At 41.7% G+C, this 26419-nt stretch overlaps 1 protein-coding gene across 2 annotated transcripts in view; it reads right to left on the bottom strand.

Moving 5' to 3' along the window:
• SUFU (SUFU negative regulator of hedgehog signaling) overlaps positions 1-26419 on the bottom strand; it is an 89356-nt gene that overhangs the window by 41046 nt on the left and 21891 nt on the right. For both annotated transcript variants that reach the window (XM_030276312.4, XM_030276313.4), the window contains exons 3-6: positions 24078-24214; positions 4642-4784; positions 2228-2313; positions 82-154 (exon numbers count right to left, since the gene is read on the bottom strand). In XM_030276312.4, coding sequence (XP_030132172.1) covers positions 82-154; positions 2228-2313; positions 4642-4784; positions 24078-24214 — 439 coding nt within the window. The remainder of the gene's footprint in view (positions 1-81; positions 155-2227; positions 2314-4641; positions 4785-24077; positions 24215-26419) is intronic.

Genomic DNA, 26419 nt, shown 5'->3' with positions numbered 1-26419 from the left:
ACCTTTACAGAAAATATTAGAACTGTTTTATAACAGTTGGCTACTACAAGAGACATGACATTTTATAAACTAAAGACATACTTGCAGATGTGGGTCAATCTCGAATATGGTCTCTCCTCTTCGCATGTCTGTTATCAGCCAGGGGCCTCCAGCTCTACAAAGAAAGACAGGTAATGAACCAAACAAGCCCTTTAATTAGAACTTTCCAGCAGCGTCCTCAGAATGGACCTGTACTATAAGGAAGCACAAGATAAGGGTTTAAAATAAGCCTAGAAACCCCTCTGTGTGGTGTATACACCCCAAAGCATGCATTTGCCCTTTACATTTTCCAAATAAATAAATAAATAATAAAAGCTCTCTATGACCTAGGAGTTAATCTGATCAGTGTCTGGCACCACCCAGACATGCACAGCAGTCAGGACTGACACAGGCTGTTATCCCCTGTGCAGGCCCCCTCACTCACACAAGACTGAGATGGGGTTTAATCTTACAGGAAACAAACTGGGACTGTGAAGTCCAGTTAGAGTCAAAGAAAGATGGGCAAGGAATGGAGTCAAGGTTTATTCCTCTATTACATATCTAAGAATAGAGCAGGGTCCCAGTGGGACTGCACTTTTGGCAAGATTGGCAATCACATTCAGTACCACAAAGAGCATATTGCTCTGATAAATATTATCACAACAGACATTTTGGTCAGTTGGCACTTAATTGCCAATTACTCAGATGGTTCAGGGAAATCTTTGTTATCATTAGCAATAAAAGTTGGAAGGTTCAAGGTGTTCCCCAACAAAGGTGATAGAAAACAGATTACTGTGAAGATGAAATACTCAGAGACTTCACTTTGGGTCATAGTGCAGCCAGACTGCAGAAGTCAGTCTTAGACAGTGCTTTCCATTTGAAGTAAAAACTGAAGTCTTTTGGAACTACCATAAAAAATTCATTTTTTTCATGAGATACTTTGTTATTGCAGTCAAAAGCCCCCTCCTCTGGCCTTGTTTGTGTTAGTCTCCAAAACACTTAAGAGTGGGAGCAAAACAAGTTAATATTTTACAGGTTTTCAGACGCATGGATAGCCACTCATTTTTTCACATTTCTTTGGAAGTTGTGAATTATTAACTGCAGGGTGTGACCTGCCACAGTTCCTCACTGGGAAGAGGAGAGGCAAGAGACTTTTACCCCATTTCCACATCAAAGGCTTAGTAGCTTGCAGCTTTGCCTTCAAATTATGCACATTTGAGTCTCATTTTTTCCTTGGAAAGGTGCTTACACCACAGCACAAAAGCCAAAAAACAACATGAGAATAGAGTGAGGAGAGAGGTGCTGTATCTGTATTGACTTAGAGGAACTAAGGGAGCTGCAGGCAGTGTTTATTGTCTCGGAGACCCAGAAACAAAGCTTGCAGCTGGACAAATTCACTCTACTCTAGGGCATTTGCATGAATTATCTGCACTTGTGCCTAAAAGGGAAAAGTTCAAGTTAAAAAAGTCCAGCTCTTCCAAATAATCAATCAATTCAAGGCTATTGTGACACTAGAGAGTGTACTATTGTGCCCAGAAACAAATATTCAGAACTATTTTGCTTTAAAAAGTAAGTCTTTTAAGTTACAATCACAAGGCAATAACTTCCACTGAATTTAAAAATGTTTAAGCAAAATACCTGCAAGCCAAAAAGATTTAGCTGCACCCTGGCAGCAAAGCATCAACATATCATTTACCATTTAAAACCTATCCCTTCCTCAACCCAACATCATCTTTGTTATTTCTCCCATGGCAAAACAATGAACTTCACTTTAATGAACGCTCCTCCTGCTGCAAACTGGCCCACCAAGAGTGGGCCAAGTTCGAGAGTGACTTTCTCACTTTCACACAGTACTTCCAGACAGTTTTGTAAGCCAGACCCTCTCCTTCCTTTCTTTGAAGTAAACAGCAAGGTCACCAGTAACAGTTATCCCAGGAAGAACCAATGAGAAAACCCTGCAGGCATAAGAGGAAGGAAATTAAGCTTTCAAGACCTCATTCTCTTTCACCCTGAACATGTGGACTTCCACATGCATTAATTTGCCATCTAAGTGTCTGTGCGTGAGAACAGATTTTCAATGAATTCCCATCTCTTGCTACAGCACAGATTAAATAAGTTCCATCAACAAGTTAAAGATTGTTAATAAAAATAAACAACTGAATTGTTCTCTATCGAAATGCTCCCCTATATGGGCTATGTGACCACTTACACCGGGACAGTCCGAAGCAGTTCCAGAATCCCTTGACCATTCCACTGCTGAGCTGCATGCAGTTCCTCAGTGCAAACCCCAACAATCTGTAATAAATAACAACAGACATACTAAACTTGGTGGGAACAACGAAAGAACCGTGGAGAAAATGTGCCATGTGGTACTGGATCAAACACTGCACAATCAGAGAAGCACCATTTCTTTAATCTAACTAGATATGCCAGGACAAATGGAGCCTGAGACAACAGCGGGATCCCACAAGACCTTATTTTCTCTCTCTACACTTACCATGTGAAGTGCTCTGGTCATGTAACATTTAATCTTGTGAAGAGTGTGTGAATTTAACAACGAAGAGGGTCTGGTGACAAATCAGGGCTCATACACCAGTCTGCTTGACTTTTCAATCAAGTCCACACAGACAGGACAGAGCAGGACAGGTTAGGGTCTGAGCACATACAAACACTGTCAACTGATTGCTAGGGGCAAATGCAATACTGCACAAGCAATCTCAACCAGGCAAGGGACTTGCTTTGATGCTCATAAAATCCTTGACCAATTCAGTTTGCTGACTGGTTACATCTCACCCAGCACCATAAAGTAAAGCTGCTTACACACCACATAATCCACTTGTCACTGCAGGCAACTGCAGACTTCTGCCGTCCTGTATAATGCAGGATATGTTTGCTTTTCAGGATAGGAGCTGCCACACTGAGCAATACCAGATGTCTCTCTAACAGCAGCTGAGATCAGCTGCTTCAAATGAAGAAGGGGTGAAACACCCTTCAGCTGATAGCAGAAGGCAGTTTCTTCCTGCTGTATCAACCAGTGGTTTGTGCCTTTGAGCACAGTGATTCACCCTGAGATGAAAAATAATTTTTGCTATTGCCTTGTATCTTCTTCCTCAGTACTTCTTAGTCTTTTCCAACAACACTGAAGTTTTCGTCAAAATCTATTCAACTGATGTTTTATCAGAAAAGAGGAAAACTGAAAACTAAGCTCTGAAGAGCAGCAAGCAGAGTGAAGAATGTGCCTTCTGCTGTAGGCACATAACTGCCCTGATAGAGATCTACATGGAAAACTCTCATGTCAGCATGCACCCAGCTCTGCACACCCTACCTCTCCTGCCCCTTGCAGAATTCACTTTGTCAGGATCCAGCCCTTGGAGGTGCACTTCATCCCCACCCATCTTCCAGGCTTCCTCCATCAACAGCCTGAATCATCCCTGCTTCAGGACACCCCTGCCTGGGCCTTCACTCACTAATTACATACAAACAGCAAGACTCTAAACAGGAAATTATTTTGTGTTCATTGTTTGCTTTTTGTAATCATTCATCCTCATGGGTCAAAATAAATTCATAACAACAAGCATCAAACAAAGGGGAAAACCAAGTCAACTGTATGTGTTGTGGAAGATTAGAGGCCAAGGGCCTCAGGATGCAGCAAGCTGACTGTTCTTTGATTCAAGACAGCTGGGCACTAAAGAAGAGATGAGGACTAACACAGTATTAGCTGGAGAGTCAGCCAGGGATTATTCTGTTTAGCTTGGCTCTCTGTCTCTCATTCCAGGTCCCACAACTCACCTTGCACTAATTAATCTCACACCCACCTTGTTTTTGTTGATAAAACATAGACATTTGGGCACCTCAGAAAAGCCTTGCACAGCAGTTGTACTGGGCAGGTTTGTGGCAACAGAACTTCCTTTTACATGTTGCAACTATAGCCAACGAGCAATGGGAGCAACTAGAAGCTTAAACTGTAAAATACAGGCACTTGCATTTTCCCACAGGATGGAAGCTTTTCCACGGAGCATGAAGAAATCAGCAGTTGGCATAAACTATACCACTCTTCCACTAAGGTTGTTAACCCAATATGCAATTTAAAAATATCCAAAGCAGCCCCTATCTGAGAAGCATCGCTAAGAAGGACTTTGGGAAAACAAGCAAACCTGTTTGGCCACAGAAGCTCCCCATGCTGAACAGCAGAGTTAAATCACAAGGGATTTCTTTTAACGTTTCTTTTGCGAAGCAAACCCAAACCTTTCTTAAACAATAGATCAATACAGGAAAACTCAGCCTCTAAAGAATCTTTGTGTCAGTACTGCAAGCTACATTTCTGTCATTAAGTACTGCTAAAACAGCTCCAAGTTCTGCTCAAACTCTTCTCTTCCTGGCATTCAAACCAGTGGATCACTTAGCAATATTACCATGGAATTTATTTTCATTTATTTTTACATTAGCTTTTTCAAGTGTTTCTCTCAACACTTTCTCTCACACTCTTAATTTTTTTTCAATGTTCGTGTTTGAAACTGAAGACAGGATAATAAATATCTGAGTTACACAGGTCAGCTGGCAGCAATGTTAGCTGCTCTCCATGCCCAGGAGGTGGCAGTCGGAGCCATCTTGGCTGGGCCGTACCTGTAGGAAAGTAACGACCCCAAAAGGAGTCTGCACCGGCTGCATCTGGGGGTCTTCTGTCAGCAACATGTGCTGGATTCGAGACTCACTGTTGTCCAAAGGGCTGTGCCACGACACATGGTCACCGCTGCAAAAGGTGTTCTCTGCAAGGAGAAGAAACAAGAAATATTTAGTCTGTGAAGTCTGCTAGAACATTCCATCTGTTGGCAGCTGCTCATGACTGCTGCCAGGCAGGGACCTCTGGCCCGGGCTGGGACAATCACTGGTGACTATTCACAGTGACTGCCCCTGGCCAGCTCTGCTGAGCCTCTGAACCACCTGAAACAGGAATGGAATCTCATTGAGCCATCTGAATTCAACACTGATTTCAAAATTGTCCACTCTTGAGTCCTGCAGCAAAAAACCACTGTCCTGCTTTGATATTAAGCCCAACACAGGAATATTAGCAAATAAAATTAGCCTGTCTCTCATGTACTATTATATATGTATATATATCATATATTATATACTTCTCCTTTTTTGAGAAGGCACAGAAAGTCAGCAGGCCATACTGGATGCCCATTGCCACAGCAATTCACACTCTTAATTTGCCACAGAGAAAATACTCTCAAATTTGAATTAAACACAAATACTACCATGCTATATCTAATAAAAATTCTGCTGCCCAACTTGTGATAGTGTAAGTCAAAATCACTCTCTCCCAGTTGTCTGGGTGGCTCTGGTGCAGAATTATAATTAATATGTTTCTTCTTTCCCAAACAATGAGAAAACAAATAGGCTATAAATTTCATTCTATGTCAGAACAGACTGCATCAAAACAAGGCAGGCATTCCTTTCTTTTCCCCTCCTCCTACTTAGAAAGACAAAACCCCAGATAATCCCATGTTCCACAGCTAGTGCATGCCAGAAGGCACACCAGAACCCATCTGTCTGATGCTGCCCCATCACAGGAAAGGCTAATGCTTGCTTTCTGAGTGAACTAGAAGTAAAACAACCAGCCATGACCACATTCACAGCAATTTAAGCATGCTCCATTTGCATGGAGTTCCTGGAGCATGTGTGGAAATGCTGCCTAGCTGACTGCCTTTATCTTGGGTCCTGTGCTTGTCCAAGCAGAGCTCTATTGTACATACAAATAAACAACCTGGAATCCACATTTTTCCCTCTGAGACACGTATAGTGCCCCAAGGATGAACTGAGTAGTGCCTGCCTCTTCCTAAGTCAGTGGCAGGCCCAGTGCCCCTCTCCTTGACCAAGCTCATCCATGAAGACAGTCTGGGCTGCTGTCCTTGCTGTGGTCTCTCCCAAGGCCACACTTAGAACTCAGCAGGAAAGGAGGCCTTGCCCACTGGAAGAGGATTAGGAATTCCAGTGCAGACTGGAAAACATTAGTGGTTATTTGAGTTGCTGTCTGTCGAGACTGGAGCATCTCCCATGCTACAGGAGCAGGATCTAATTCAGAGGTGCCCTCCCCATGGTCCTGAGCTTCACCTAACCTTCCCACATCACCTTCCAAACATATCGCAACAGGGCACCCCTGAAACATCTACAGGGCTAACAGATGAACACGGAAGCATCTGCAACAGCAAGAGAAAAACTTTCTGAATTGCCAGGAATTGCAACTCACTCCCAGTCACATTAAACAACACCACCAAAGAATTGGGTATTTGCACACCCCATTACAATAATTGTGCATCAGGACCACACGATGGCAAGCACAGACTCGTGCAAGGGCAGCAAAGGCAGGAGGCTTCAAGGGAGCCCTCAGCAGCAGTTCTGAGAGCTCCCTCAGAACTGCTGTGGTTAAAAATATTTGCAGTCCTCTCCCTGATGAGGAGCTGCTGGCCCGCTCCTGGCTGTAATATTGGGCAACTCAGTGTGTCTCCACTGGGTGTCCCCATTGGTGTGGGTTTGAGCATTTATTATATATGTTTTTTTCAGATGAATTTCCTGGACAGCTCATTTGATTAAGAATTAAAATAAACTCTAATTACCATAAGGAACTTAGCCAGAAAAATGAGGCATGTAACAGAAGTGCTGTGATAAGTAAGGGAATGTTTTCCTTAGTTAAAATTAGGAAAGAAAGAAAACATAGTGAATGCAAGCTGCCTCAAAGAGTTTATCGTTATGTACACTAAATTACATGCTTACAGCTCTGTGACTGAAAGGACTGGTTCAAATATTACTTTACTTTTTGAGTTGAGGAAATATAAGCAGACAAATGAGAAACTATTTTTTTAGTATCAAAATCTGATTAAAGAAACAGCACTTAAATTGTTGCAAGGGATATCTTGTAATATTTTCCAAGTTAGACAAAATGTGGCTGATTAATTTTTTTAAAATGATAAAAGCCTCTCAGTCACAGTTTTCAGGAATGAAAGAAAGCCACAAAGAGCTTATTCTTGGGCCCTGTCTTCATACCACAACATTTTGCCCATCAAATGCTCACACAATTCTATGCTGATCGATCGCTGCGTTTCACTGTTGGTGCTGCTTCTCCTGGGAAAGCCCAGCCCGTTTTTAGAGCAGGTTTTCAAATGCAAATGTCTCTGCTGGAAACCCACCTGTTTATGTCCATGTGAATACTGAACACTTAGAAAATCTGCCTCTCACTTGCATACACACGAACACCACAAAATTCACACTGACTACTCAATTAAATCACACACACACACAAAAAAAAATCTGCAAATAACACGAAGCCAAATTAAAACCTGTGTGAGTTCAAGAAATTTGGAATTACACCCTGAAATCCAGCTTTCCACTTGGTGCATTGTCACCCATGAGGGATGTAAGATCGACCCTTGTACAGAGACCATTGCAGCACTGAGAACAGCCTGAATTACATGACTTGTAGCCACAAAAACTAAGAAATTACAGAAAAAAGGGCTAGATAATCAAATTCTATTGCCTCATGGTGGAAAACAGGAAGAGTATCCTCCCTTCCTACCTTTCACACTCACGTTTTCAAAACAGGACAGGGATGGGAACACCATAACTGGATAAGCCTCGTCTCCTTAGGTGGCCATAGCAAAACCAACAGTCATCAGAAAAAATTCCAGGACATGACTGGGTAATTGCCAAATCCATAGAACAGGTGGCAAAACACAGAAATGATCTAGCCATCAATAGGAGAAATTGAAAGTAAAGGACCTAAAATAAAATATGTTAAAAAGTTAAATCCAAATTATTTGAGCTTATGGATGAATCAGCAAATCCTCAGGAGTAAACTAAGGCTCTGATTTACTGCACACAAGCTGGCTGCTGCTGACTACTTCTGCCTGGTGGTAAACCTGAGGTGGCTTCACATTCCCTCCATAACAGGATGAGCTAAGGTACCCAATGTGCCCCAGGATAAATTCATATCCTTCAGCAGTTACTATGGGAGCAGGGGATGTGTTGTAAATACACAGGCTTGCTCACAGAACCCTTTGGGACTTTTGCACCCTTCCTGCTTGGAAGGGGCACTAACTAACAAGCCTTAAACCCAGCACAGCAAGGTGACTCATCATCACAATTTTGAAACTGGTTCTTTTCCTGCAAGTTTATGTTTTAACAAAAAACACTAAATTTTCTTTCTTTCTGGTTAGGATTGCCGATTCCATGAAATCCAACTGCTTCATAGGGACGTACTGATTTCATAAGAACTCAACAAGGAAATCATTAAAGCATTTCAATTCAAACTTACTATTTTAGTTCATAATTTATAATAGCAAATCTGAAGCCTCTCTCTAGCTCTAAAAAAATGAAAAGTCTCTAAATCTGCCATAGACCAGCTCTTGTACTATTCTATTATGCAAAAGCAGCAGTTATACCAGACCACTCTGTTAAGCCACCCATATTTTGAAGTCTTTAAAATGTCATTATCAATTTTCTTTTACAGCTCACATAAAGCAGGTGAAGTTCCTTCATGCGGCAACAGTCATAATTCAGCAGCACAATCTCTCCTAACTTTACTATCCAACTGCTCTGTAATGAGAACTGGGGAAATAACTCACAGGGAACCATTCCACTCTAGACTAGTAAATTTTCTTTGTCTAACTTTGCTCATGTATTTTCTTGGAGTGCATTCCTCCTCCCTCCTTTAATTTGACTAAATATAGCTGATGCCTAAAGAAATAAAACCAAGTCATATTCTTGGCCTTGGGATGTTTCATAAACAGCATAATGCACGCAATCTATGCTCAAGTGGTGTTACCTAGCTCTAGAGAGAAACAGATTACTTCCCACTGTGTTTTCAATTCCTTTTTTAAACCTGCCAGCTTTCCATATATGGGATCCTGCTGTAAGTCCTTACTCCCTTAATTGCCACAGGGAATAAATTGAAAAGGACAGGAAACTTAGAGAAGTAACAGGAGCTAAGAGAGAGCTCCATCCTAAAGGCAGCCCCAGACTGCAAGTGAGTCAGGGAACATCTCCAGTGAGCTGGCTACCCTGCACCCCAAGCAGATGGTGAACACTCTTCGGGCATCTGGGAGTCCAGTATCTTCTCTGTGCATTGGCAGCTTAAGGAGGAAAACAGAGGTAATGCTGTTCTACCAGCAAGAAGACAGCAAGACAACTTTAAGCCTTTCTCATCTCCATGCAGGCTCCTGTCCCCAGCCTGTCTGGCTCCAAGGCAATTCAAATTGCACCACTCTGGTTCATCCAGAGGCCAGAAACTTGTCCCTTCTGACATGGTCCTGGCATGTAATTATTGAGATAAATTTGAAAAGTAGAACAGATTTTCAGCCTGATCATACCTCTGTATCTCTTCTAAGATACCTCCTCCTTCCAAATGCCAGCTAAAATCAGCAACAGAGGGGGCTGAGTAAGTAGCCAGGTAAATCACACTGGACAGTGTGTTACAGGTTAGAAGCTGATACAGCACAGAGTGAGAGAAGCCCTAAGTACACTAACTACATTTGCTTGGTGTTGGGAAAACAGCCACTCTAGACTCCTATTCTTCAAGAGCATGTTTCTGTTCCTTCTGTTTCTGGGGAAAGCCAGGACATCATTACATGGTCATTTTATTTGGGGATATGTATGTGCAAGATGATGCTGAAAGAAACAGTCCTGCTTGTCCCCTGTAAAAGTAGGGCTACCTGGATCATGCCCTAGGAGCAGTGATGTTGCTTAGCTATGCTAGTACAATGCTTGGCAATTCTCTGCTACCTTGGTCAAAAAATAAAAGAAAAATCCAACAAAAAACCACCCCAGTAAATTTGCATCAGCGTGTGACACAGGGGTTGTTGGCACACAAACAAGATGACCACATCCCTACATTATCCACAGTCTCAGCAGTGTGAAAACTGTCTGCTCTAAGGGCTACAAACCTGCATTTTGACTCAGAGATCCCAGCTAAACTGCAGGCAGCAAGTCACAGATGTCAGCCTGCATAACTCAGAGAAATTGTGTATTTGAGGGCAAAGAAGGATTTTAACTCCATGACTTATGGGTGCAGGAATGTTAAAAAGGCCCCCAGTGAATTCCTGACCAGCATGACAGTGATGCAGCCAGACATTTAAATTGAATGCAGCTTATCCAATACTTACAGAAACAACATAATTTATTGCATTGCCATTACCCCAAGCATGGTCTGTATAATTTATTGTATAAATGCATTTTCTCCAACACATTTTTAATATTCAGTCTGGCTTTGTTAAAAAAAAAAAAAAAAAAGTAATCTGGCAATCTGTCACAAGAAAGATTTGATGCTGCTTTCTAGTACCATTTTGCAGACCAAATTGCTAGAATTAATTGAGAGAAACTAAGGGCAAACATAGAGTCCAATGCTGAAATGTACTAGCTATATTTTTCACCAGACCTACTTAATGTATTTCTAACTAGCTCAATAATAAATATAAGTATGCATGCAAAGATGTTAGCTATAATAAATTTATACAAAAGCTAAAGATGAAAGTTGTGCCTAAGTATCTCAAAGTAATACTGTTATTGCAACTCATTATATGGATGAAATTTTTTTTTAAATAGAGTATAAAGGAAAAGACTTTATTCAGACTCATTTGCCAGCCATGGTAAACTAGGATAATTAATGCTAAATTCAGTCTCAAGCTTAGTTTCCTAACCTACAAAGAACTGCACACATGGATTGGTAAAGGAAAAAACAATTGTGATATAATCTGTGGGGCCCACTGCCAGGTAGTTTATAGTTTTAAGTCAAGATAAACATGTTTTAAGAATATACAAGGAATTAGCAGAATCCAAGCTGTGATTTATTTGCATATGTTTAAAAAATACTTTCCCTCCCTGTTTTTCTTTTTCAGTTCAATTTTGCTGCCCCTTATCTCCTGCCTTGGAAACAGGAACAGTCCCAGCCCTGGCACTCCAAAGAGGGGAAAATTCACACAGTGCTACTGCCTCCTGCAGACATGCAGCATAGAGAAGATCCCTAGGAAGAATTAAATCCCAGGAATACAATTAAACAATAGCTTCACTGCAGGGATTCAAATTGGGCTTTTAGAAACAAGGGGCCTAGGTAAAAGATTCTTTAAAAAAATAACAGGGAAAAAAAAACAGATTATCAGCACTGTATGGACTGCTTGATCTCTGAGGTTTGAAGACAGTTTCAGAAAGCAGAGAAGTGTGATGCAGATTGTTTTTTAAAAATTGCTATGCAGGTAGAAAATACAAAAATGATTACTGCACAGCTCCAGGGTGTTAAGTCTGGAAAATTAACAACCCTCACAAAAGAGCCCAATCAATTTATGCAAACACATAAAAACTTACTTGATCATTTAATTCTTTGAACTGAAAGCTCAATGAAGAGCCTCCCACACCTTCCCAGGGTACATCACCAGCAGGGCAAGGTGATTTGTCACTTTTCTGTGTTGTGCTTGGAGTCATCACTTCTATTGACAGTGGGATGATACAAAATGTGTCTCACTGTATTGCAGCTTCCACTGACAGAGTTACAAATACTGCTTTTCTTAGTAGATCCCAGGCACCCTGATGTCTTCTGCCTCATTGCGGAGTGCAGCATTATAGGAAAAAAAATGCTATTGTATAAGAAACAATTTGGGTCTGAGCCTCTTATACCCTTTCTGTTTTCCAAGCCATCTCTTTTCATCCTTTACAGATCTGCGTATCTGGCTTGCTCCTTCTTCCTGCCCCATGCTACACAATTTCCATGACTGCAAAACTCTGCGAATTTCTCAGCAGGCCCCCAGGAAGTGACTCCAGTGCCCAGGGCACACTCCCACCCTCTGCAAGTGGTGGGCCCCCTGTCCTCTCCCTGACTCTGTATAGCCTGCTCCACCAGCCACATCCTCCCACACTCGCTGTCCTCCCCACAACTTCATTCATTTCCTCCACTCTGCTCCTCTCAGGCTTCTGCAGCCATTGCAATCAGCAGAACCAGGAGCTGGCACAATCATCATGTTTGGTGTCCCCTTTGTGTAAGCACTGTCCAGAGCAGGTTGTATCTCTCACCTTGCTTTTGCAACAACACAGTTCTCACCCATCTGCAGATTTATCTGCATGGCTCCCTTCTCCAGAAAGGGGAAGCTGGAGGAAAGCATGGCAGCATGAAAGGACTTAGCTGACATAGTTGAGTATAGCAGAAAAAGAAAATGGACACATATGTGAGTTGCTCCTTCTCAGTCCCACAGAAGTTTGCTACTCCAAGCTCTTGCTCCCCCACACCCCATCACTCAGACCCATCACCCTGGTGTACTGCAGGGTTCGGGTGCTTTCACTTCCCCCAATCTTCCTTTTACTTTCTCCATCCTCCTGTTCCAGCAACCATAAGGGAGCAGGAGTGATGTGCTTGCTGAATTCTGAGCTTCAGGTCAGGCAAGAGATCCTTCCACCTCTGCCCAGTTGCACTGCTACCAGCTTTCTGCATCCTTCACCTGAAGGAGATGCGTTTTGCAGCTCCCCTTTAAATGATGGTAGTTACATCAACAGTTTCAAAAAGTGAATAGCCTCAGATTGGGGTGGAGGCCCAGGAGTCAGAAAGGATGTTATACAGCAGGATCTCCTGTCAGATAAGGACTCAGCTCAAAACAGGTATTTAATGAGTTTATTTACAGATCATGTGGCCCCACATGACCAGTCTGAAGAGATACTTAACTGTCATTTAAAAACTTTATCCTGTGTTCTGACATAGGAAAGCCAGAATGCTTTACAGTTACCTACATGCTTCCCAGCCAGGTGCAACTAAAACAAAGACTGGTGCCCACAGCATCTGGCAACCTGTAAATGTGCCCAGTGAAGGAATAGAATTGCAGCAAGTGAGAAAAACTTTTTTCCTTGTTGTTAGACCTCCTACATACTTGCACATGTGCAGGCTACTGAGAAGGGAGGATACTTAGATACCATCATAAAGCCTATACAGTCACTTGTGATCTTCCCCTAGATATGCATCTATAAGACATTTTTGTTGAAGAGCTTTCAAGGAGCTTGAAGAAGCAAAGGCACTATCTGCCTCTGAAGAACCCAAAGAACATACAAGCAGCTTCCTTGAATAGCTTTCACAACACAGACATCTGACAGAGAGACTGTTAGACTGCACCAGGGTATCTCTTACAGCAAAAATTATTTAAGAAACATCAAGAAAGGAGAGATGGTCTATGAGAAAACATCCACAAAGTTATCACATCATAATCCTTTCAGAAAAAGGTTCTAATTGATCAGGCATTAGTTCTGGGACTTGTAATGGACAAGAGGGCAGAGGTCTTCAAGAGAGCACTGTGTCATTTTTCTCAGTGGTTGATTATTTTCCCTTAAATTTTCAGGAATTTAAAGCTTGCACAGGCCAAACGTTTGTTTTACTTTGGCAAAGCAGGAGGCCAAAGGGCAGGAAACAGAAAAACTGCATTCACACATACTTGCATAAAATAGTTACCACTGAGCTCTACCAACCCATTACAGTACTGCAAGAAAAACACACTTATTCTATTCCAAGAGTTGTATTTATGGTTCAAATGCAAAATGGACAGCCTGTTTATGGAGCATCATTTGAAATACCATCCCAAGTGTTCTGAGAAGACTTCTTTAAACCCCTAATTTTAAATCAAAAAGCACAAGAGTCTGCTTCCCTCAGGTTCTGGGCTGCCCACAACCTCTGAATATACTCTCCCAGTTTCTCTTTCCCACCAAGAACAAAACACTTCCCCTGCTGTGCCCATTTGCTGCCTCCTGGCTGAGCGGGCTGCTGCAAAGGATCTTTGGCTCTGAGGCTGTCAGAAGACTGTCTGTAATGAGCTCTGCACACTGCTACTCTCACAGGCAGAGTGGGTTAGTCAGAAAGCACAGTTTGAGCACCACTTGCTGCACAGATCTTCAATAGAATGTGTAAGAAGGTGGATATGTAACAGTGAACCCAACTTCCAGCTCTGCAGTTCATCTGCCGTTACTCTACTCTGAAGTTTCATCTAACACGGGCTTGGCAGCTGTCAAGGGAAAACACAGTCCTTTTCAGAAGGCTACTCAGTACGTGTAACCTTCAAACTCTCTTCTGTGCATCCCAAACAATTGCACACAGGCAGTGAGAGAGGATGCTCTTGCAACTGCAGAACAATCCCTCTGTGTTGTTGCTTTCAGCTCTTCCATAGGAGGAGGCAATACTGTTCTCTGCAGAAGCTTTTAACTGCTAAAGCAGTTCTTCCGTTTCCCAGGAAAGGCCGTGTGGGACAAAGACCTTATATATGAGAGGCCAAAGGACCTCACACCAGCAGGAGGGGGAGTTTTCTGCCTTCCCTGTGCTGTTTCCTTTGTCCTGCATTCCTCCTTCAGTACAGGGGACAGAGCCTTTATCCAAGGCAGAGCTCACCATTGCAGCTTCTCCGCTGCTTCCTTTATTCCAGCATTAAGGGATATTCTTCCTCACAGAGTTTGCTGGTCTCTTAACATGTAGGCTCCTCCTCACTCTTCTACAGTGAGGAGGCTCTGGGCAGGATGGAAGAAAAGGCTTCCTGCAGAGAGCTCAGCTCCCCTCCACTTTGGGCAGAAAACATCAGCCAGCTCAGTCGTGATCTTGAACTGCAGCCACTCTGGATAAACACCTGCTCAGGGCCAGCATCCAGGCGTCCCTGGGCGTGGGGCCTGCTGGCTGTCCCTCTGCCACTTGGGCTGCTCCAGCAGCCCTGCACAGAGTTGTGTCACACAGCTTCCTCCAGGTCTCTGTGCCAGCTTGGTCCCTCCCTCTCTCAAAAGCAGCCCACCTGCAATATGTAAGCTAAAATAACTTGTGCATTTCTATGTATAGCCATATATCAAAGTTACAAGTCTTGGTGCTGTGTCCATCCCTGACACTTTGGGAGCAGCATCAGGGCACACGGACTGATGTAAAACACAGAGAGAAGACAAATTCCCCCTTTTTTTTTTTTTTTTTTTTTTTTAATAAACCAACTGAATGAACTGTACAGAACAGCTGAAAAACAACAAGCCAAGTTCAGTTCCCAGGCAGGAACAGGACATGAGTTGACAGAATTAAAAGGGACAGCATCAGTTGAAATCTCGCCAACTCAAACTGGGCCTAAACCTACTTTATCTAAATTGCAGTAGCAGCTACTCTTAAACAAGCCTTCTCTTTCAGGCAGCACTAAGATCCCTCACTTACTGCCTGGAAATACTATGTAATCAGTAAAGCAGTCTAGGGGAAGACAGCTTTCCTTCTACTTCAACAAAGTCTTTTATAAGCAACAAAGGCTTTCTGTGCCTTTGCCCCTGGCAAAGTCTCTCCGTGCCTTAGTGTGAACCTATCCTTTGGGGCTGGAGAAGGTCAGAGACCTGTTCCCAGCCAAGAACTAGAAGTTGGAGAGACAACAGTGGCTTCCACAGCAAGACACAGGAAATAACCATGAATCCAGACAAACTGCAGAAGAAAAAAGCCCAAACTGTGGAAGATAAGGGAGGTAGAGAAGAAAACACTTTAATTTATATTATATAACTAGATTAATGACAACATAAGACATAGACTTTTCATCCTCCAAGTAAAATGAGAGTACAAGTGTCCTTGGAAACTCCTGGGGTTCCAGTCATGCTTTTCTACTGCTGCACTTCTGACTGGGAGGAGCCTCATGCCCAGCCCTGCTTCAGAGCACCTGTGCTAATGAAGCAAAATGCAATGTCACTTAGCAGTGGTGCTGGTCCATTCCTCTCATGTTCCTGATAAATCATCCTGCACTTCTCAAACCTGGCCAAAGGGCTGCAGGGGCTTTTCTATACTGCAGCTCGATTAAATGTATGGGGAAGAGATTCTCTAGTGCTGCCCAAAGTCCCAGCAAGTCACAAAGACAGGCCAGAAAGATGCTACTCACTATAACTGTAACTAGCAGCAAAAATAATGGCCAGCTTATCCCATCAGTGGCTGACAAAGTGACAGTGCTCCAAGGCAGAAGGCAGGGCTGAGTCTGGCACTGGGGTGTCTCCAGTATTGCAAAGGGGCAACACTCTTCCTGCTGGAAACAGGAAGAGAAGCAAAGTCAATGTAATCACACAAAATCTAAGGCCATGCAACTCCATTTGTGCTGCCAGGAAGACCAGGCACACCACACATGTGGTGGCATTTGCAGCTGTGTCCCTGCTCTATGCCCTCTCCCAGTTTACCACTCATACCTGAAACCACTGATCAAGAGAGGACTCACAGAGAGGACGAGGAAGGACAGACCACCAGCTGTGTGCTAGTTCACAGCCAGGGAAGCCTCAGCCATGGCCAAGGCCACTGCAAAGCTGCTGTCCAAGGACTGGCAAGCCAGTGCCTCTGCAGCCACCCACAAAAAAGGGCTGGGTCTATCCCTGCCTCACAAGTGACGATAAAAGCATCCCAAAAATTACAGTCATACAAACTGACATCATATTAAGCTTTGCAAGCCTGCAGAGGGGACCTACATTAATTTAACTAAGGGAACCCAGATCTACAACGGGGAGTAAAAAGGGCCAGGTCTATCTGCAGCCAGCACTTCGCTGCAATACTTTTCAAGACAATTTACAAGAGTTACATCTGGCAATTCTGTTGCCAACAACTTCAGTGCTGCCATCCAGCTCCAGAGGAAGCCAGCTACAGGTTAGGGACCAAAGCATGAGCTCAACAGCTGCCTGTCGTGCCTAGCTCATCAGCCAACCACTCTGCACACCAGCAACTGATTTGTTTTGTCAGCCAGCACATCATTTGGTACCACTCACAGCACGTATGTCCCAGCTGGAAGCTAGGGGATGTGACAAGGCTGGCTTAGGAGATGGGGGGAGGGATGGGAAGTACTGGGGAGGTGAGCTCAAAAGCAGCAGTATGGGGAGAAGGGGATTTATTTCAGCAGTGCAGGACAGAGTGCACAAAATGCAAAAGGCCAGGCTCAATCTGAGCTGCTGCTCACAGAACAGCTTGTTGTATGGGAAACATCTAAGAGGAATTAGGCTAAAACCCAACCAATTTCTCATGGACTGCTGAATAACTATCAGATGATGAGAGCTTTTGGCCACGACAAACTTGGGTTAAATTGGAACCAGTGACTTAATGTTTCCATACCCCTTTGCAGAACAAAGGCACGCAGCCCCCGCACACTTGGTTGAGTGTCCTATTCACCTACAGCAATTTACTGTGCTACAATTTCAGCATTAATGCAGCAGAGTTCACTGCAGAACAGGTTCTGTTGAATTGAAATTGATGTTGATTTATACTTCTTTGCAGAGCTAAAAAATACAGTTAACCTCCATACAATTTTAATCTAAAATCCTGGAATACTAGAGAGGAGACAGGCCAGCTCTACACTGGAAACCGGTCAATATTATAAACAGATGATAGGAAAAAAAAAATATATTTTCCAGAGCCATAGCAACCAGAAGAGAATAATAAATCGGCCTGGGGTTGGAAGAAAAAGATAAGGGTACAGTCAGGGAAAAATGTGTATGAATTACTGGCAGATCTCATTTGGCTTTAGTCATCCTCCTGGGAAGAAATAAACAGCTTTACAAACAAGCCAGAGAAGCTTCATTTGTATTCAAGGAAGCAAGTAGTTTGTTTTAGGTTCGAGTTTGGTTGCTTGTTTTGTTTTTTTTTTTTCCTTTTTACACACAGAAATTGGCCTGTGTCAAGAATGTTTGAAAACACATTGGCAAGCAAAGAGTCACTGAGGCTACTATTCTGAAGCTTTCTGGACTGGAATTAGTTCTGTCCAATCCACTTTTCAGCAGTAGTAAGTTTTCTAAGAAATAATTCATAGAAGTTGCCTCTGAAGTATTCAGCTGAAATTTACATTAAATTGCCACTGAAAAATTGCACCTTGCATCCTTACTTTCTTTGCCTGCACATTTTGTTATTACTGTTTTGCAGTATCCAGGATGCAAACAGCGTCCTACTACTGACTAGTCAAAATTCAAATATTAAAATTCAGCTTTTCTATTAGTTGAGACATCAAACTCATATTTAAATATCTTTCAGTGCACTAGTCACCAGGAGACTATGAGAAAGATAAATTATGCATTTATGGAATAAAAAAAAAATATACTTACAGACCTGAAAAGAATACTTAGTCATTCAAGATATATTTATAATAATAAATGAGACTTAGAAGGCTCCTACTCTGCCCTTGCCTAAAGGAAGGATAAACTCTGCCTGACAAATATCCATGAAGAACAGTTTGACTTGTTCTCAAAGATATGCAGCAATAGCGAATCTGCCACTATCTAAATGTGTCACTGCACTTTCCATTCGGAAGTTCTCCTAATAACAAACCCTAAGCCTATTTTACAGAAATTTTAGTAGTTAAATTACAGAATTTTTAGTCTCTCCTATCCCCAGTAGGAACATGAAAAATGTACTTATTACATTATTCCTTACGGCAACCTTTTGCACATTTGAAGACTATTCTCACATCTTCCATTTTCTCCTCCCTAGACTAAACAAATGTAACATTTGATCATTCTTTCACAGGCCATATTTTCTGGACCTCTGGATCATTCTTACTGCTCTCCTCCAGTCTCCCTCCAACTGGGATACATCTGACTTGAAGCTTTTTGCCCAAATGAACTACAGTGTTGTCCCTCTCCCTTGCGGTATAGGACCCAATCATATGCAAAACACAGAACACTTCTATTTATACATCAGAGTAATTTCACTTCTATCTCTCAGCATGAAGAGTGTGTTGCTTTAGGTATAGCTCATTGGTAATAGTAACTCCAAATAGTTTTCTTCTCCTTTCAGAACTGCTGCTTTCCCCCAGCTGATTGCACTGGATTATTCCTGTGTCAGGAGAAGACCTTGCACCTGTTGTGCCTCCCTGCCCTTACTGCACACCAGTACTTCCCAGCTCTACCCATCTTTTGTGGAAATATCCAACCAGTATTGCAGCACTCTTCTTCACCTTTTACCAAGATCTCATTTCCTCAGCTCATTCATGCACTTGTTGGAACAATGTAAAAAGTCTCAGTAGTATCAAGGCAACCAACACTCACTGCTTCCTATGGTACCTGTAACTTACTTTCTTCTGGTTTATTGTTGATAAATCCATGCTGGAACATCCATTATTCTGTGGATGCCTTCTGGATGGTTTGTTTCTCTTAGCAGTTTCTTAAGACCTGAAATCTGATTGACCAATTAGAAACTTTTTGTTTGTTTCTCTCATTTTGGGAGTTGTTTTGGTTTTGATACAGGTTTTTTTATGGGATGTGAAGAATAGCATTTGCCAGTTTTCCAGTCTCCTGTGGTGCTACCTGTCTCCCCTAAACCAGCAGGGGCTCAGCTTGCTCATGTTGATATGTTCTAGGGTAAATGTCATCAAGCTCAGCCAGCCTGCAAACTTCCAATTCATGGACATCCTCTTAATATTTCAGGCTCATTCCCCACTACAACTTGTGCATTGTGGAGAATATAAACACGACATATGCCACATCATTATCTTTAGGCTCTGTCATGATGAGTTTTCATTACAGTTTCTCCGAATGTGTACCTGACATCTGCAGCTGTTTTCTTTCAGGCTAAAAACATGGAAGCAGCAAGAGCTCATACACATGTGTACTTGTTCCCATGCTACATCAATATATTGCCTTCATGACATATCAGACAGACCCTTGAAAACAACATAAATTTATCCTAGAGAGAAAAAAGGTGCAGATTTTAATTTCAGGAAAAGACAAACCATAGTCCCTCTGTAGTGATCAAGGGTCTTAATACTGTAGTACATAAAGAGTTAACAATTGTAGTAAGCTCTGGATAAGCTTTCTGTAGGAAGAGCGTGTCTTCCTTTTCATTTGAATTGCAGTATAAATTTGCTCTACCATGAGATATTTGCAGTACACCCATGAACCATGACAAGCTAAGGTCACGGAATTGTGTTGAGTTTCATTTTCAAGGTTTGAAGGTTTGGGGATTTTTAAAAACTAACAGAGTTGGAATTTGTGGTCATGGTCAAACAGTGATAAAATTAAGAACAGATAAAGCCACAAATAAAACTTTTTGAGACTTGAAAGCTTGGTGTTGCTGAAGGAGGGTAAGTACTGCCCTTTTAATCAAAAGCACCAAGCGCTTGTTACAGTGAACAGAGGAGCCAAGGCTGAAAGAGGTCTGAAATTCAATGCAGAAGATTGCTTTTCTAAAGCACTGCACAGTGCAGGAGAGAGAGAGAAACAAAGGAATGTAACATTCATTTGCCTAGAAGCATTTGTTAGAAAAATACATCACTTGCAATGAGACATACTTTGCAATTGCAATACACAGGAATAATATTTAGGACAGCAGTAGCTGCTAGGTGAATATTTAACTCAGTCATCACCACCTGAAAATGCTCAGGCTCAGCAGGAGTATGACTACACCTTACTCTCCCCCAGCTTGAGCTGGACTCAGCAGCACACCTCTATGATAACTAAAAAGTTGGCTTTTATCAAGAGATAAGAATTTAGCTCTTAGTACAGCTTTCAGCGTAAACAATTTTCTGACATGTGAAAGTGCTTGGAGCCTATCCAAAATGTTTCTGCCAATTTTATTCTTTTTCTTGCTTCTTGTTCAGGGTGGATTCATAAGATTTACTTCAGTTGTTCCGGTTCATGAAATGTTTTTAAGGCTACTTTGGTGTATTAAAGAGACACCATAGACTTTTTTTAAAAAACAACTGAAGAGAACAGTATTAAAGTACATACACCAGAGTTAAACAACACTTACCAGAGTTTAATTTGACAAATGGTCTAAGCATTACAGTCAGAAAGAACTTGAGCAAAAAGAAACCTTTCATCATGTAAAACAATGCTGTCATGCCACAGCCTGCTCCATGCCCATTGGGCTTCAGAAGAACCAACCCTTCAAATACTTCACAGTTTTAAAGTTTCAACATCTGAATAGAGAAGTCCTGTAAAAAAACAAGTAAAAACAATGGCAGAAGCTCACTTGGCTCTGCAGAGTGGGAATGTCAAACTGGGGGAAACTCTACCAGACAGAAAAGAAAGTAGCACTACTGAGGACCCACTGCTGAGGGTGCCTGATTACCCAGGAGTGACATAAGGGAGAACTGCTCTGGACACTACCATCCTGAGACAAGACAGCTCAAGGGAGTACAACAAAATAAAGCAGGACACGTCAGATGTAGCAGAAGTATTGGAGACTCTGCACAGCAATTGAACGAGAGATCTTTGACCAAATTAGAAAATTACTGCATCTAGCTGTGGTCAACTGGCATTGCCCTGAAAGATCAAAAAGAAACATGATAAAATAGGCCCCATTACAAGTCTTACTTTTAAATCTTGTCAAAATTAATGTGATGTCTATTATTAAGCAGATGATTTTAGCCTGAGAAAATTATTTTCTAAAAGAGACATGTGATAATTAAATTTATACTGAAATAAAACTAGAGCTTTTTCACTTGTTGCAACAGCATACAGATTTGTTTTATACAAGGCAAGGAATGGTTGGTAACAGTCAGTGACAACACACAGCTGCTTGCTGAAGAGCATAAAGCAGTATGGAAAAAAATGCCCAAAATCCAACACTCCTGTAATAATTTAAGTGGCCTTTGCAGGTCTCCTGTCCAGCCTCCCTGTTTGAAGTGGAGCCATCCCCAATGCTAGATCAGGACCAACTTAGCTTTGTTGAGCTAAGTCCTGAACCTTTCCAGCAATAGAGTTCCAGCACCTCTCTTATAAACCATTCCCTGTCCTTTACTGCTCTCCTTGTGAGCAAGTTTTCCTTGAAGCTTTTCCAGGGCCTCCCATACTGCAATTCAGAGCTGTAGCCCTTTGATGTACTATCTAGGGCTTGACCCCACAATCTTGTAACTACCCTCCCTACAGCTGTAGGCTCCAATTAGATCACCCTGCACATTCTCTTCCCAGGCTAAACTGCCCCTGCTCCCTTCAGCTCTCCCCATGGCACACATGCCCTAGAACCCTGACTACCCTGAACACTCTCCAGTTTTTCAGTATCTCTTAAAGGCCCAAAACAGGACACAGTACTTTAAGCATGGCCTTCCCAGTGCCATGCCAGAGGTTATAACTTCCCTTATCTGCTGCTCATGCTTTTCCTAAGATAACCCAGCATGTGGTTTGCCCTTTGTATGATAAGCATGGTATTGGCTGACACCCAATTACATAGTCAAAGAAAGAAGTCAATTTATGATTCATACACTGTTGTTTTTCATAAGGCAAATTGAAAATTAAACACTCAGAAGCTAGAATCCATCAGCATAAGTTTCAGTGTACCTTTAAAGAGTCATGGTGGATATAAAGTAAAAACCAGCAAGCAAGCAGAAGATAATACTGGAGGGTGCTTCATGCCAGACTGATAAGCATGGGCACAACCACTCTTTTCATTCCAAGAACAATTCTTTGGCTTTGAGGTCAAAAAGATGGGACTGCATTATTGCAGGAACCAAACAAGAGAGGTCTCTGCCCTGACTGCCAGCTTAGTCACTAAGAAGTTTGCCCTTAAGTACCCTCCCAAATCCCATTTCACTCCGCAGACCTCACCCATGAAAAGACAGTGACCAACAAGCAACTGCTATGAGAACTAGCCTGGACTAGGAAATTTAAAATTATCCAAATGGGATGTAGAACATTTAGTATAAGTTTACACATAACACATATATTACTTTGAGAGGGAGACTTTAGACTCAGATGTTTTCTTTAGACCCTGCAATCATTGCATAGAAAATGTGAGTATGAATTCATCACTGCATGGTCAGTACCAAAAAGCTGCTCTGCAACACCATTTAGGCAGGATGGGAATCTCAAACAATGTAAAAAAAAAAAAAAAAAAAAATGACAGTCTCATAATTTAGATGCTTAACAGTTACAAAAATCAAGATAGAAAGGTGAGACAAATTTTGGATGGCAATTGGGGAAGACAGCTACACAGCAAAGGTTACAAAATGACAAGCAATAATCTGGGCTGGCACTGAACTATGTCCACCAATATTTAGAAAAATACTCACAAGACTGGCACTTCCTCAGATTTGTTAGAGGTTAGCAGAACGATCCTGTTCTTACCCAGACCTTTTCTCTTTGAGAGGCAGCCAGCTGACTGAAAACCATCAGCAGAATCAGAAGTCACTGAGCAATTTATGAACTAGTTCAGCAGGTACCAAATGCTACAAATTCAATAACCACCGATTTAGAAAGTACTTTATCTGTAAAGGACCTCAAATTAGGTTAAGAAATGTTCTTTAAATAATTTCGTTCAGATCTTGTGATGCTGGAAAGTGCCACTCAAGTACATTAGCCATCAGCCATTCCACAGGTTTTCATGTGCCAACACTAAAAGTAATATTCAATCTACTGATATAAATTAAGCTATGAAAGAACAGTGCAAGAGGATGATTTGTAGGCACCCTGGTTCCCAGTTTTCTGGCAATTCTCCACCTGCTATACCTGACTCACAATTGTTAATTCCTTGGCCCTCCCAGCTTTAGCATTCCTTACTTACAACTGTCACATCTCAACAACTCCATGCTCACATGCATTGCTACTGCTTAGCTGCAGGACCACTTTAAGGGATTTGCCTGTGATGGAGCTGCAGTGTTTTTGGAAGTTCTGCTGAGAAGTGAGACCTTATCAGATAGCAGTTTTTCAGTCATTCAGGTTAAAAACGTGTTTTTCTTGCTGAGAGAAGATACTGGATGTGGCACTCAGTGCCATGGTTTAGTTAATAAGGAGGTGTTATGTCACAGGTTGGACTTGATCTCAAAGGTCTTTTCCAACCTCATTCTGTGATTTTGCGATTCTGTGAACCCAGCTCTGCAGGAAAGAGTCACTGGGCAGACTTCCTATAGTTACTGACTGTTGTGTAACTTCAGCTTTTCAATACTCAGGATTTGCAGTAACCTGAACAACAATTGGTTTTGTTCCTGCAGGCTGGGCTGGAAGAAGGAACACACTCTTTGGGGTTTCAACACAAAGACAATTCCCAAAAGCTGACTGGGCGTTGATGAGACAAGTGTCACACCCTGTAACAGATGTGGCCCTTCAGAACCAGAGCAGGAGAAAGCAAGGCTGTGTATCGAGCCCTGTGGTACCTGACTGGAAGACGTATCTGGCCAAGCCTTGCATCAGCTCTGCTGGCCAGGTGGGTGGTGCCGACTCCCCCGTCTCTCTCTTCAGTCGGAATGTCAGCTCAAACCCAAAACCACTCGGTCCATCTGTTCCTGTAAACCTGGAGGGAATGAAAAATAAAAAGTCATGATACACTTCTTGTAACCAGAGCAGGATTTAAGATTAGGATAATAGAAAAAGGAAGAGCATTCTCCTCATAGAACCAGCCATCCAGGGAGTGGAATCTGGATGTGCAGTGAATCCTGTGTTCTGTAACCACACGTGCAGATCTACCTGACTGATACATGACAGTGACAGCCCCACACATGCAAAGTTCTACCTTGGATAACCAGTATCCCTATGGTGTTTTATTAGTTTCACATATCAGTCAGTTAGTAAAGGAAAAAATAAACAGTTCTAAAAGGGAGAAACAAAAATACTTCAAAGTGAAAAATTTTCAAGAACTGATTCCAGCAAGAAGCATAAACCAGAACTGAAACACATTATGAATGGGTCAGTTTTAAGAAAGATCAAAGTTAACAGAAAGCCTTCAAGCTGATGTTTCACAGTAAAATTTTTTGGAAAGTAAGATGGCTCCATATTGAATTTCCTCCTTTCAAGGCATGTTCTGAAACAACACAGCTTTACTTCTAATATGCGACGAGCTAGAATTCAGTTGGCTTTTTTTTTTTTTAATCTCTTGGACCTCTGCTTCCCAAAAATAACTGTTTAAAGAAGACCACACATGCTTTACATTGATCCATATAAAAATTACAGAGTAACAGAAGTGCTTAGGTGAGTATCCATCAAATCTAAAGCAACACTTGTACTTAGGAGAACACTGCTGGTCAGCAACACACCAGTAGTCATAAAGCAGAAAAGCTGATAGGCAACATTACTTAAATTGATTTGTTCATATGCTAGTGTGACTCTTAAACTGAGATCTACTAAATACAAAAAAGGTAAGGAAACTAGCATTAAGCTACTTCCCTTATAAGATTTTTTTTAAAAACCCCAAAGATTCAAGGTGTATCTTCCAAAGAACACTCAGAAAATGCAGCAGAATACAATGTTTATATTCTTAAATTAACAGTTAAATCTTAGAAGAATTTTATTTGCATCTAAGAGATTTGTATTTAAAGATTAGACTTACAATGTTCTTGAACAGTTAATGGTCACAAGTTGGTGAAAATACAGGGAAAATTAAAAAACATGTAATTCATCTGCACTGTGCAGCTGTTGTGAGGTAACAGTCAATAAAGTGAAAGTCTTTGATCTGTTTAATTTTAGCTTGGTAATCTGGTTTTGAGGAAATTGTGACATATGTGGCTTTGAATACTTGTGATTACTTTGGAAATATTTTATGCTTAATTTAGACAAGTCTTTCCTAGAAAGAAATATTAATATTTAAAATGTAATTAGCATAGTAATTTTGTTAGTATTTTTGCCAAAGTTTTTGCTTTTATTCTTAATAAAAGTCTTGTATTTGAAAGTAAGTTCAATGTAGTTTAAACGATGCCATGGAATTTCTCTCATTGAACAATGGACTTTAATCCAGAATCAGAGCTCCTGGATGAGGTTTGTGGGATTACCTGGGAATGGAGGAGGACATGAGCTTCAGGAGCTACACAGACCTCCACATATGCTTCTAACCTTTGGCACAGGAAAATCACAGAGAAGTATCCAGTAGCCAAATTATGCAGCTTGGCTTGTCTTACAGATATCCTTTTTACTACAAGTGCTCACACTGGCCCCAGCTTCAAAATTTTTGATAAGGGTGCATCAGTCTGCTAGTGGAGAGGCAAGTAGCATGGGAAATGATTTTTCCAGTTAGAAATCCAAGATCTCCAGATACATGTGCCAGTGGAAGACAGAACAAATGTCTTATCATCTCTCACAAGGACAGAGATACTCCTCTCTATTCCATGTGGAAACACTGGGTCCTCATGGCAGTCTCCTCCTTTTGGAGTGCGTCTCAACTGCTTAAGCATTATCTTATGAAGATGACAAGCTGGACAAAAAATCCACCACAACTTGCAGGCTTGCAGATTTTCAAACTTGTGCTTTTTCCTGTAAGTCCCACATTTTCCCCAAACTTCCAGAAAATTTCTAGAAAATCAATCACCTTTATTTAGCCACAGTCAATGAACAAGCTAAAAACCCTAAGAATACTTCCAGAAGAGAAAGACAAAACAAGCCTCATTTCCACAAGAAAACTGAGTGGAAGGGTAACAATACACAGATGGAAGAAATCTTTGTAAAGCACATGGAAGCGATGAACTCTTTCATCGACCTCCTCACTTTCTCTGCTACCTGTACCTGCACC

The sequence above is a fragment of the Taeniopygia guttata genome, chromosome 6 (assembly GCF_048771995.1).
Source record: "Taeniopygia guttata chromosome 6, bTaeGut7.mat, whole genome shotgun sequence".
Classification (NCBI taxonomy): Eukaryota; Metazoa; Chordata; class Aves; order Passeriformes; family Estrildidae; genus Taeniopygia; species Taeniopygia guttata.
Note: the sequence above shows the minus strand (reverse complement) of the source record. Positions and strands in the feature narration are given on the sequence as shown.